The 12,466-nt window shown below is 33.8% G+C and overlaps 1 protein-coding gene across 2 annotated transcripts in view; it reads right to left on the minus strand.

Annotated features, from left to right (window-relative positions):
* The window catches only part of LOC133175487 (ATP-dependent RNA helicase DDX1-like), a 145,826-nt gene that overhangs the window by 21,645 nt on the left and 111,715 nt on the right, over positions 1 to 12,466 (minus strand). For both annotated transcript variants that reach the window (XM_061310587.1, XM_061310588.1), the window contains 5 exons: positions 10,878 to 11,024; positions 8,218 to 8,291; positions 6,621 to 6,693; positions 4,808 to 4,880; positions 1,726 to 1,768 (listed from right to left, as the gene is read on the minus strand). In XM_061310587.1, the coding sequence (XP_061166571.1) occupies positions 1,726 to 1,768; positions 4,808 to 4,880; positions 6,621 to 6,693; positions 8,218 to 8,291; positions 10,878 to 11,024 (410 nt within the window). The remainder of the gene's footprint in view (positions 1 to 1,725; positions 1,769 to 4,807; positions 4,881 to 6,620; positions 6,694 to 8,217; positions 8,292 to 10,877; positions 11,025 to 12,466) is intronic.

Here is a 12,466-nt window from a genome sequence, read left to right on the forward strand (position 1 = left end):
AGGACATGCGCTGACAAACTGTTCATCTCTATATTCAAGATATGGCCAAAAATCTAAGTTGAAAAGTGCCGAAATTCCCAGAAAAAATAAAGGAATCGGAATTTCCTGGTAATATGCATATCTACACACTTTGTGCTAAATATCTGCAAAGTTTGATGAAATTCTGTGCAGCGGTTTATGAGGAGTTGCGCTGACAAAAAAACAGGACTGACAGACTGACTGACTGACACACTGACTGACGTACGGGTCAAAAATATTATACCTCACGCAACTTGTTGCGTGGGGTATAACAAGAGGCCCAGGAGCCATATCGCTCACCTGAGCACTCTGGCTAGGAAAAAGCAGAAATCAGTTGAGTCTTGAAAAGTTTTGATATAAAAGTGGTTCGAGGGGGGGGGGGGGGGTTAAATTTGAACTTGAATCTATACTTCAAAGGGATGCTTTTGAATTAATATGACAAATAATGGCTATGCTGTTCTTAGGAAGACAATTTTTATTGATATATCATTTGTATTCCTTTGTATAACTATGATCCCCTGTTATGGCCCCTCTATTCTCCTGGGGGGGTCATGATTTGAACAAAATTTGAATCTACATTACCTGAGGATGCTTGCATTTAAATATGACTAATTATTGCTTTGCTGTTCTTCAGAAGAAGATTTTAAAAGGCTTGCTTTTTCCTATGTATTCCTATGTAAAACTTTGATCACCCATTGTGGCCCCACCCTACCCCTGGGGGGACATGATTTAAACAAACTTGAATCTACACTTCCTGAGGATGCACCCATTAAAAAAAACCAATCATGGCTTTGCTGTTCTTGAGAAGAAGATTTTTACAAATTTTTCCTATATATTCCTATGTAAAACTTTGATCGCCCATTGTGGCCCCACCCTACCCCCTGGGGTCATGATTTGAACAAAATTTGAATCTACACTACCTGAGGATGCTTCCATATAAATATGACCAATCATGGTTTTGCTGTTCTTGAGAAGAAGATTTTTAAAGAGTTTTCCTATATATTCCTATGTAAAACTTTGATCGCCCATTGTGGCCCCACCCTACCCCCAGGGGTCATGATTGGAACAAACTTGAATCTACACTACCTGAGGATGCTTCCATATAAATATGACCAATCATGGCTTTGCTGTTCTTGAGAAGAAGATTTTTAAAGAATTTTCCTATATATTCCTATGTAAAGCTTTGATTGCCCATTGTTGCCCCACCCTACCCCCGGGGGTCATGATTTGAAGAAACTTGAATCTACACTACCTGAGGATGCTTCCATATAAGTTTCATATTTTCAAGCACAGTGGTTCTTGAGAAGAAAATTTTTAAATGATGCCATTAATTTTTCATGAATTCATAGTTATCTCCCCTTGGAGGAAGATGTGGCCCTTCATTTGAACAAACTTGAACCCCCTTCACCCAAGGATACTCTATGCCAAGTTTGGTTGAAATTGGCCCAGTAGTTCTGGAGAAGAAGATGAAATTGTGAAAAGTTTACAATGACAACGACAACAACGCCGCCGACAGACAACGGACAAATTTTGATCAGAAAAGCTCACTTGAGCCTTTGGCTCAGGTGAGCTAAAAATGCTTCAGAACATTTCAAAGATGTTTGCAAGCTGTACAACTGCTACACAGGAACAGACAGCAGCAGGTCTCCTGTTAGACTCGTGGGACTTTACTGTTAGACTTGAGGGACTTTAGAAGGACTATCTTACCTTCTCCTTCACTGTAGCGACTAGAGATATTGCAAGACCCATTCTGAAAAAATAAAGCAAGCAGACAAGTTATCAAGTGTTACTGTGTAACATATCTAGGAATTATCCCCGGTAAGTATTTCTAAAGATTCTAACATGCTATGTAAAGTTTTAGCAGGTACAGTCAAACCTTTTCATCTGGAACTCGATGGGAATTATAATGTTATATCCGAGATTAAAAAACATTAAAAGTGGTTTCGACTGCCAAAACACTTTGACATATCTCATGCATTCATTGACAAGATAACAAATTTCAACTGTAATTTTCATGAGGTTGCAACTTAAATTTAGCGAATTTCAAAAGAAGACCTTTCTTATCTCAATTTTGTAATTAGATTGTTTGATTTTCAAGATTTACATAATTGGCTAATGATAAGATTTTTAAACTTATCATTTATCTATTCTTGTCAAGACCTACCCTCCAAGGCTCTAAGGAGAATTTGGGAGCTTGAAATTCAAACTAAAATGAAATCCATTTTCATTCCTTTTCAATCCACTATATAACATGATAATTATCCCTTCATCGACAGGTGAAATTGAGTTACAGCAGCAGGGTACCATAAGGTGCCATAACAAATTGTACAAACTCTATTAAACAGGATAAAAAAACTGATATTAAGGTGACAGTGGGTTACTAGATTTTTTTTCCCTATGTGATAAACTGTAGGTATAAATCTTAACAATTAAATCTCGTCTTCTGTCATATTTCAAACACAGTATATGGCTTGTGTTCAGCAATTATCTGTATGTATGTTTGACAAATATTGAATATTAATCCAATCCACATATATTTCAGTGATGAAAATAGATTTTATTTTGATATCAAATATGCATATACAATGTTTTATAAAATAAATAAAATCTGCATATATAAAAATATGAACAAAAGCAAATGTCAAGATAAAATCATTAAAATTACACTTAAACGAGTTGACTGGGGTTTTATTATGCAAAAACTACAATAGAAAAACTCTTCTTTTTAATATCATAAAACACAGGTTCTTTCCTTTGGGATTATATGAGTAGGTAATAAGTTTTTGCACTTCAAAGCAAATTTTACGAATTTACAATAGACTTTTTTTTTGCTGAAATTATAATATGAGTAATGCTATGTTGTACATTATATAGGAAACACCTAATGATATTGTCTTATTTCCAGAGGGGGCACCTCAAAATGTAAACTAGAAATATGTCCATAGGACATGAATGCCCCGCCGAGGGTATATTAGTAATGCAACATTTTAACACAAATTGAGAAAAGTGAGGTCAAGGTCAAAGGAAAGGTCAAGGTGAAAAAATATTGATGCAGTTGAATAGCTTACATTAGTATGTATCAGCATATGAAGTTTGACACAAATTTAAGAAACGTGAGGTCAAGGTCAAATGAAAGGTCAAGGTCAAAAAAAAATTGTTTATGCAGTTGAAAGGTTACATCAGTATGTATTAGCATATGAAGTTTGATAAAAATATTATGAATGGTTTTAAAACTAAGCTAAACACTAATTAAAGAAAAGTGAGGTCAAGGTCAAAGGAAAGGTCAAAGTCAAAAAATATTGATGCAGTTGAATAGCTCTCATCAGTATGTATCAGCATATGAAGTTTGATAACACTACCTTGAATGGTATCTTTAAAACTGAGCTAAAAACTTATTTAAGAAAAGTGAGGTCAAGGTCAAAGGAAAGATCAAGGTAAAATATAATAATTTAATTTTGTTTGTATTCTAGCCTCTGATTGGTTAATATCCAAAAAGGAACACAAATTATTTCCGTATAACCTGGTTTGGTATGGGGACACACCCCCCTGACAACCAGCTGAATCATCTGTATCCATACATTCCTCTCATTTCCAGTCCTCGGGATTCATGGAAAATTCCAGATTTAATAAATATACCTTTAACTTCAAACAATAATTCGATCTTACCGTATGTAAACAAGCTGCTAGGCCTATGTATCAGTTTTTACCTCCCCTCGCTTCCCATCACTTCTGTTACTTCCGTTACTACGGTTGTATTATTGAGCGGCAAATTTGAACTAATAAAAAGCAACGAAATTTTACACCCATATTTATTTAATGATTTTAAAATTAAATTATAAGGAATGATTCTAATTCTTGGCCAAATTATTCGAGTATAACCTGGTTTGGGTCAGTTTACGCTGTTTTATAATCCGCTTCGCGGATTATAAAGCGTAAACTGACCCAAACCAGGTTATACTCGAATAATTTGGCCAAGAATTAGAGTCATTCCTAAATTGATGCAGTTGAATAACTTACATCAGTATGTATCAACATATGAAGTTTGATCACATTGTCTTGAATGGTATCTTTAAAACTGAGCTAAACACTAATTTAAGAAAAGTGAGGTCAAGGTCAAAAGAAAGGTCAAGGTCAAAAAATGTTGATGCAGTTGAATAGATATCATCAGTATGTATCAGCATATGAAGTTTGATAACACTATCTTGAATGGTATCTTTAAAACTGAGCTAAACACTAATTTAAGAAAAGTGAGGTCAAGGTCAAAGGAAAGGTCAAGGTCAAAAAATGTTGATGCAGTTGCATAGCTCTCATCAATATCTATCAGCATATGAAGTTTGATGAAAATATCTTGGATAGTTTCTTTGAAACTGAGCTTTGAACAGAGCTAAACGCAAAGTGTGACGGAAGGACAGACGGAAGGACGGAAGACGGACACGACAAACACTATATGCCCCGGCCATATTAATGGCGGGGCATAAAAATTATGAAATTTCCCTGTTTTTATGGAGTACTAAAAATATTACAGATATTAATGATATCGATTTAAACAAAAAATATCAGAAAATAATTTAAGATTTTCAATTTCCTGTGGTTAAAATTTCAAGAGCATATATTTTAAACTTCTTTTTCCATAACATTTATATGAACCCCTTGTTGAAGAACTTTAGTTCATCAAAATGTTATAAACACACTATTATAATGTCCATCTACCAATCAGTTGAAAAATCAACAATGAATGTGTCACTTAATTACCAGAAAAACCCATAGATGGCGCTTTTATCCACCTTACCTTTCTGCTCTACCCACTCTCCCAATCCGATGGATATAGTTCTGCTTCTCATCTGGGAGTGTAACATTAATAACTGAAACAGAGTGTGTATAACATTAATAGCTGAAATAGACAGTGTCCAATCAGGGAGTGTATAACATTAATAGGTGAAACAGATAGTTTCCAATCAGGGAGTGTATAACATTAATAACTAAAACAGTGTCCAATCAGGTAGTGTATAACATTAATAACTGAAACAGATAGTGTCCAATCAGGAAGTTATAGCATTATAATTAACAAGCATTCTGAGAGTATTGCATTAGCAATACTAGTCCCCTACCAGCAAGTGTAATCTGGTTCCCGTTAAGAATTGAAAATGCTATAATTCCGTCAAAAAATCAATGAAATGAGACGAAATGCAGACAAGATCTATAACTAATTAAGGTAAAGTCAATTACCAAAAATCAGCTCAATATCTAAAAGTGTTTTAAAAGAAAATTGCAGAAAACCCCTAAAAATTGAAAAGGCTGAATTCTGTCAAAAATCAATGAAGCGGAAAGAAATGCAAACTTGATCTGTAACTCATCAAGATACACTCACATACCAAAAATCAGCTCAATATCTGCAAGCGTTTATGAAAAAAGTGTGGAAAACCAAGTGGGACAAACAGACAGGGACAGACGGACGGACAGACTCAGAGGAAACCTATAGTCCCCTCCGCTTTCACCGGTAGGGGACTAATAACTGAACAGATAGTATCTAATCAGGGAGTGTATAACATAAATAACTGAAAGATAGTGTCCAGTCAGGGATTGTTACATTAATAACTGAAACAGATACTGTCCAATCAGGGAGTGTAACATTATTAACTTAAACAGACAATGTCCAATAAGGATTTATAACACTAATAACTGAAACAGATAGTGTCTATTATAATGATGATTTTAGTTGAAAAGAACCAGTTTGAAATTATTAATACAGTTTGCATATGACTTGCCTAAAATTTTTAAAGATTTTTTTCTACATATTTCAATGTAAAACTTGCATTTCATATTGTGGCCCCACCCTACCCTCGGAGGTCACGATTTGAACAATTTAGAATCTACACTACCCTGAATGCTTCCACATAAGTTCCAGCTTTTCTGGCCCAGTGGTTTTTGAGAAGATTTTCAAAGATTTTGCCTATATGCTTTAATGTAAAACTTTGATTCCCTATTGTGGCCCCACCCTATCCCCGGGGGCCATGATTTGAACAATTTAGAATCCACACTACCCCAGGATGCTTCCACATAGGTTTCAGCTTTTCTGGCCCACTGGTTCTTGAGAAGAAGATTTTTTAATGACCCCAACCTATTTTTGTCTTTTCTTAATTATCTCCCCTTGTAAGGGGGGTTGGCCCTTCATTTTAACAATTTTAACTTCCCTTCACCCAAGGATGCTTTGTACCAACTTCGGTCAAAATTGGCTCAGTGGTTCTTGAGAAGAAGTTGAAAATGTGAAAAGTTTACATACGGATGGACGGACAGCTAGACAGATGGACGAACGACAGACAACAGGTGATCAGAAAAGCTCACTTGAGCTTTCAGCTCAGGTGAGCTAAAAATGGTTTATAGTTAACTTTCACATTATCTCCCTTCAGGAGGGGTGAGGTACTAATTAAACGACATGAACTGCAAAAGGCATTGTCTCTAGTCATTCTCAGTTTGCTAGGATTCAATGAAAGATTTATGGGTTGGTTGAACACCTTAATTTATTTCATCTTAACAAATGTCAAACCAATAGATTTAATCTGCCATTGAAAAATGATAATTCATACTTCATGACATTCCCATACCGTATGGTAAACCAGTGATGTCAATGCCCCTGGCTGCTACGTCTGTACAAATCAGATACTTCACTTTATTATCCTGTGAAAAAAAGGAAAACACTTCAGTCTTGTTTACAGTAAATTAACACTGAACGAAGAAATACACTTCCATTTTTGTAAAGTTTATGAAGATATGACCCAAAACATTTCTTTAGAACAGATTTCCTCAGGCATATTAGCACCTCAAGAAAAAAATAACACTCCTGTGAAAAGTATATGGTCACAGTGATACTGCATGCTTATGAAATATTACAGCTGATATTCACTTCTTATATATTCCAATGATATTTTTTTATGTGCAGTACAACATAGTATAGCAAATCACCATGGAATAAAAAATTTCTGTGTTATATCAGTTATTTGTTAAATGCAGATGAACATTCATCATTTTATTGTACAAAGTTAAAAATTAGGATTTTTATCAATTTAACATGCAAGGCTTATTTATTAATATCTTTCTTTAATAAATCTCTCAGTTGTCAACATAGCCTCAGTGAGTATCCATATATCCTTCAAAAAAGGCCCTAATTCTTGTTCATTCCCATGGAATGCAGTTTTTAGTTGCTAAAAGTGAAAACGATCAGGAGAAAAATGAAGGGAAAAAGAGTTTTTTTTCCCCAGCTATGTGGGTGGGTAACGTTAAACACAGAATTTACTTTGGACAGCCCTATTTTAAGTATACTACAATAAAATCTCAAAGATAAATCAATACCGTACCATGGTGTATTTTTATGATGATTAGAAGTGCTTTGAAGGAACTAATATCAATGAATAATGTATTAACATTTTTTCACAAAAAGGGCTGTAAAATATGACAATCATGGATGCAGGAGGAGATATAACATGATAATAACAAAAAATTTTCCATTTTCACTTTTTATCTCTTTTTTAAAAATATCCTCAGTATTTCAAGTTTTCTGCACTCTTTTAAGACGTAGGGCAAAATTGAGTAATCATGATGGCCTTCTTTATAATCAACTAAACACACCTAATATATCTCGTATCATTTGATACATGATACTGGTAAACTTTGAATTCATAACGTGAAGACCAAAGTCATGTCTAATATAGTCACAATCCTTTTTTGCTCCTAAATTAATTTTCTTTATTCTGAACTTTGCTGTTCTTATTTATTTTACATAATGTAATGATACATGCAACACACACATACCGAACACTGAATTCAACATTATTTTCAATTTGATCAGCTAGATATCTGTGAGATGGTGATCATCTCAGAGGGTCTTGCTATTTATTTAGGACTTTATGAAGAGAGAGACTCTTAAAGGAATGTTTTTGGAAAGGATCGTAACTGATACTGATAGGACAGACTAATTATTATAGGGCACCCACAGACTCTAATTAAGGTACCAATACAATTTAGATTTCCATTTTCCTACATCATGCAATGTCTTGTATTCCATATTGCCAGAATTCTCCAATAAAAAAAATTCAGTGAATTGTCCAAGAAAATATTGTTCATTGAAAAAATAACATGAATGTATTATCTAAAATCTATATCTATCATATCAGTTCGACTGATTCAAACTCTTATTTTAATTACCTTAAACTTCTGTAAATTTGCTTTCCTTTCCTGTGGCTTTCTATCACCGTGCAAACAAACACACGAGTACTTGCCTGTAAAGGAAACAATTGATCATGAAGTACGTGTTAGAACTAACAAACGTATCATACCTAGTCCTTACCCAGTAAACTTAATGTGTCAGTGTATTACCATATAAAATACTTTTATAACAGGTTTGAAAACAGCCAATGGGTGTTTTCAGCAGCAGAAATAATTGCATCTCCTGTATAATTTCTTGTTAGGCCTAGAAAACAAAAAAAAAATTTTTCTGCTTTCCAGACCAACCCTAATTTTCTGCTTTCCAGACCAACCCTAATTAATAGTGCTTATCCTAATTTTTTTAAAATACTTTTCTCAGGAAAGATCTTAATGTTAATTTTCCATTTTTAAGCTGCATATCAAAATTTTTGCTATAAAATAAAATAACAATTATGCTTTTTTAAGCAATATATTCTTTTGTCATCTTTTTTACTTCAATGATTTTATTAAAAAAGTCAAGGGAGAATAAACAAGCTAATTCAGAGAATTTGTGTCCCCCGCTTTGGGAAAAAAGAAGAGCATGCGCAGTTCGGGAAGGGGGGGGGGGTCCCTGTATTTGTAGAATTATTAAATGTATACATGTATATTGAAGCAAATAATAAAAAAGACAATATGGATATAAAGATTTGATTGCTTATTCTTTAAAATGTGTATAGAAGATTCTTTTTAATATACTATATACAGAATATTTATCACACTGTAATAATGATTTTATGAGTTTGTACATGCCAGACATCATAACTTTTTCATTTCACATGTTGAATAACATCATTTAGTGAATTAAAAAAAAAAAAAAAAAAAAAAAAACATTAAAAAAAAAAAGAAAATCGTCCGGGGATTGAATCCGGGCCTCTCGCTTGCTAAGTGAGCAACATACCACTAGACCACGGAGGCACTTGATTATACAGCAAATTAAATGCAAATATCAAGTAACATATAATGTTTATATTCACGTTTGATATTGTCAAAATTTTACACAATAAATGTTGTCTAATTTAGCCTTTACTAAACAGTTCTAATAGATGTAATTAGAATATAAAGTCCACCGACAACCTGTATCATACGTAATAACTCTCGACATGCCCCTGTGCTAAAAATAGTGCCAAGCGACTTTTAATACAATAAATTAATAAGAAACACAGGGCGGGGCACTTTTAGAGGGGCGAGAGAGGCCATAGGGAGTTATGGAATAAAATTTCATTTCAAAAGCTCAAAAGCTTTTTGAGATATTGCCCAGAAACAAAAGTGTTACACACAGATGGAATTTATAAATTAACCACCTTGAACTTTAACCTTTTGACCTCAAAGGGGTCTTCCTTAGGCCACAGGGAGTTGTTTTGTAAAATTTCATTGCAAAAGCTCAAAGAATTCGCGAGATACAGCACGGAAACGAAAGTGTTAAAACAGACAGAATTTATGAATTTATGACCTTGACCTTTGACCTCAAATCAATAGGGTTCTTTTTTAGGCCATAGGGAGTTGCTATGCAAAATTTCATTGCGAAAGCTCAAAGAGTTCTTGAGATATCGCGCGGAAATGAAAGTGTTACAGACAGACAGAAATACAGACGGACGGACGGAAGGACAGACAGACAGACCCAAAATTAATATCCCCCACTTTCAGTGAAAGTTGGGGACAAAAAGTGCTATACAAAGAAAAGTATATGATTTTCTGACCTCGATCTTTGACTTTTTCACCTCAAAATCAAGAAGGGTCTTCTTTACAGTAGAAGGAGTTGTGATATTTAAATATGCTGAAGAAATCTCAAAGACAACTAAAGTTATCATCTGGAAATTGTTATTTGCGATGTATGACTTTCTGACCTTGACCTCTTGGACCTCAACAGCAATAGGGGTCTTTGTTAAGGCATAAGGAATTTTACTATTGTAATTGCAAAAGCCCAAAGGCTTTTCAAGATATAGTCTGGAAATGAAGATTCTTAAACACAGACTGAATTTATGACCTTAACCTTTGACCTTTTGACAGTTATGGTATAAAATTTTATTGCAAAAGGACAAAGGCTTCTTGAGATATCATCTGGAAATGAAAGTGTTACACACAGACAGAATGACAGACGAATGGAAGGACAGACAGACCCAAATTAATACCCCTCTCTTTCTGTGAAAGGGGGGACAACAAGAGGTACTGTGAATGAGGGACCAAAATGTGAAAAGTTTACAGAAAACACAAGACTGACAAAAAAGACAGATGCTGGACACTTTTCGTGAGCCTTCAGCTCAGGTGAGCTAATTATGGACTGGACATGAAATTTAAAATATTAGAGTGTCCTTAAACTTGTCCAAATGACTAGATATGAATGCACAGATGGATGGACAGCAACACATGAATAGACCAACAAGGTGACTCCTAAATACCCCTCAACTTTATATGCTTGTTGAAAATTGAATAATTAAAAGTGGTAAATAGAAAAACTGGCCAACCAATGCATATCCTTGATGTAGTATGTAAACTAAGGCAACAATCTGATTAAAATACAGATCTCTAAAGCAGACTTTGTGCTTCTGTAGAGATCTGTTTTTTTTTTCAATTGCTACGGAAATAAAAAAAAAATCATGGGTGCATTTGCACTGGTTCCCTACCTCCTCCCCTCTGTTGGAGGTACTTTTCTAAGTTGTCACAGTCCAGCTTGGTCCGGCAGAAGATGAGGGCTTTATCCATCTTGTGCTCCTCCAGAGCTTGAATGACGTACTCCCCCTTTAAAATCTTCACAGCTTCAGATAGGGTTTCTGCAATGAAATCATAATTTGAATATCACTTTATAATTATTCTAAATGAAGTTATATTATTATGTTGAAAGTTTGCAATTGAGAAACCAGTTACTAACTTGCACTATAGTGTTCCCAGAAATTATTGAGAATTCTTTCATAAAATACTTTCTCATTAAGTATTTTATAAAAATAAAATATTTATAGTTCAAAATCATTTTCTAACAAATGACAATACTTGCTACTTTCTTATTTTATATGCAGTTTTCAAGAATAACTTGCCATTTTCTTTGTATACTTCCGGTTTATTGTTAATGTTCAAAATGAGTGCATTTCAAAATATAAAGCCTATTGTACATATCTATTATCAAAAATTTGCAAAACTAGGAAAACTTATGAAATGCTGAGTATTCCACTGTCTACTACTGCTGCTTCACGTTGGACAAAATATTGAAAAATGGAAAAGAATTCAGCAGAGGGGTAGAGCTGTTTTGGCTAAGAATGAAACCCCATTTTTCTACACTTAGTGTTGTTTTTACTGAGCAAATATCCAAGCCTTCCTTGATATGTGAATGTTAGTTTACTAGACCTACAAACTCTTTTCCATAAGTTAATTCCTCTCCTTTTTTAATATTTTGTACCACATAATACAAAGCAGATCGTTAAATACTCAGTGTTTCAGAAATGTCACTAGATTTAACAAACCCTTACTTATACATAGCTTATATAAGCTTTCTATTTTCGATAGCAATAATTTTAAACATCTGCTGATTTAGCAGACAACAAAAAGTACATAAAATAAATTGTTAGCTATCCATGAAAATTGCATGTATCATTAGAAAGTAGGGGGTATTATCATTAAATAAGATAGCAATGTTAAATTATATTGAATGTTATTAATCCAAATTTTAGATAAATGTATCATAAAAAAATTCTCAACAATTTCTGGGAACACTAAAAATCGTCCTAGGTGTTTCATAACATGTTATGAACATGCAAACATAAAAAATAGCAACTGTGCAGGAGTGAAACACTGTTGATAATCATGGGATTATGCAAGTTTGATTTCACAAATATTAGAAATTATAGTTAATGGGCTGTTCTCAGATGATCTGCCAACAATCCTTTTAAAATAATTATATGGTTCTTATAAACCATCATCTTTTCTTCAAAACAGGAACATTCCAAATTCGGAGTTTTTTTTTATATCCATTAATTATGAATATTTCAGTGTCCGTGTAATAGATTTCTAAATCTGGGAAATTTTGATTTATTTATGGTACATGTACATGTGTACCTAAGGAATCATATGAGTGCCAATTATCCGCAGTTTCCAGTCCTTTCTAATCTCAATAAAATACTCATCAATATATTCTCGTTGGATAAGCATCATGTATATAATGCTCAAAGGGAGACTCCTATCATTATAGGAAAGCATATGACACAAATTGACACATGAATGA

This window comes from Saccostrea echinata, unplaced genomic scaffold (genome assembly GCF_033153115.1).
Source record: "Saccostrea echinata isolate AGI-Se365-2 ecotype Australia unplaced genomic scaffold, CSIRO_AGI_Sech_v1 ptg000062l, whole genome shotgun sequence".
NCBI classification, from domain to species: Eukaryota; Metazoa; Mollusca; class Bivalvia; order Ostreida; family Ostreidae; genus Saccostrea; species Saccostrea echinata.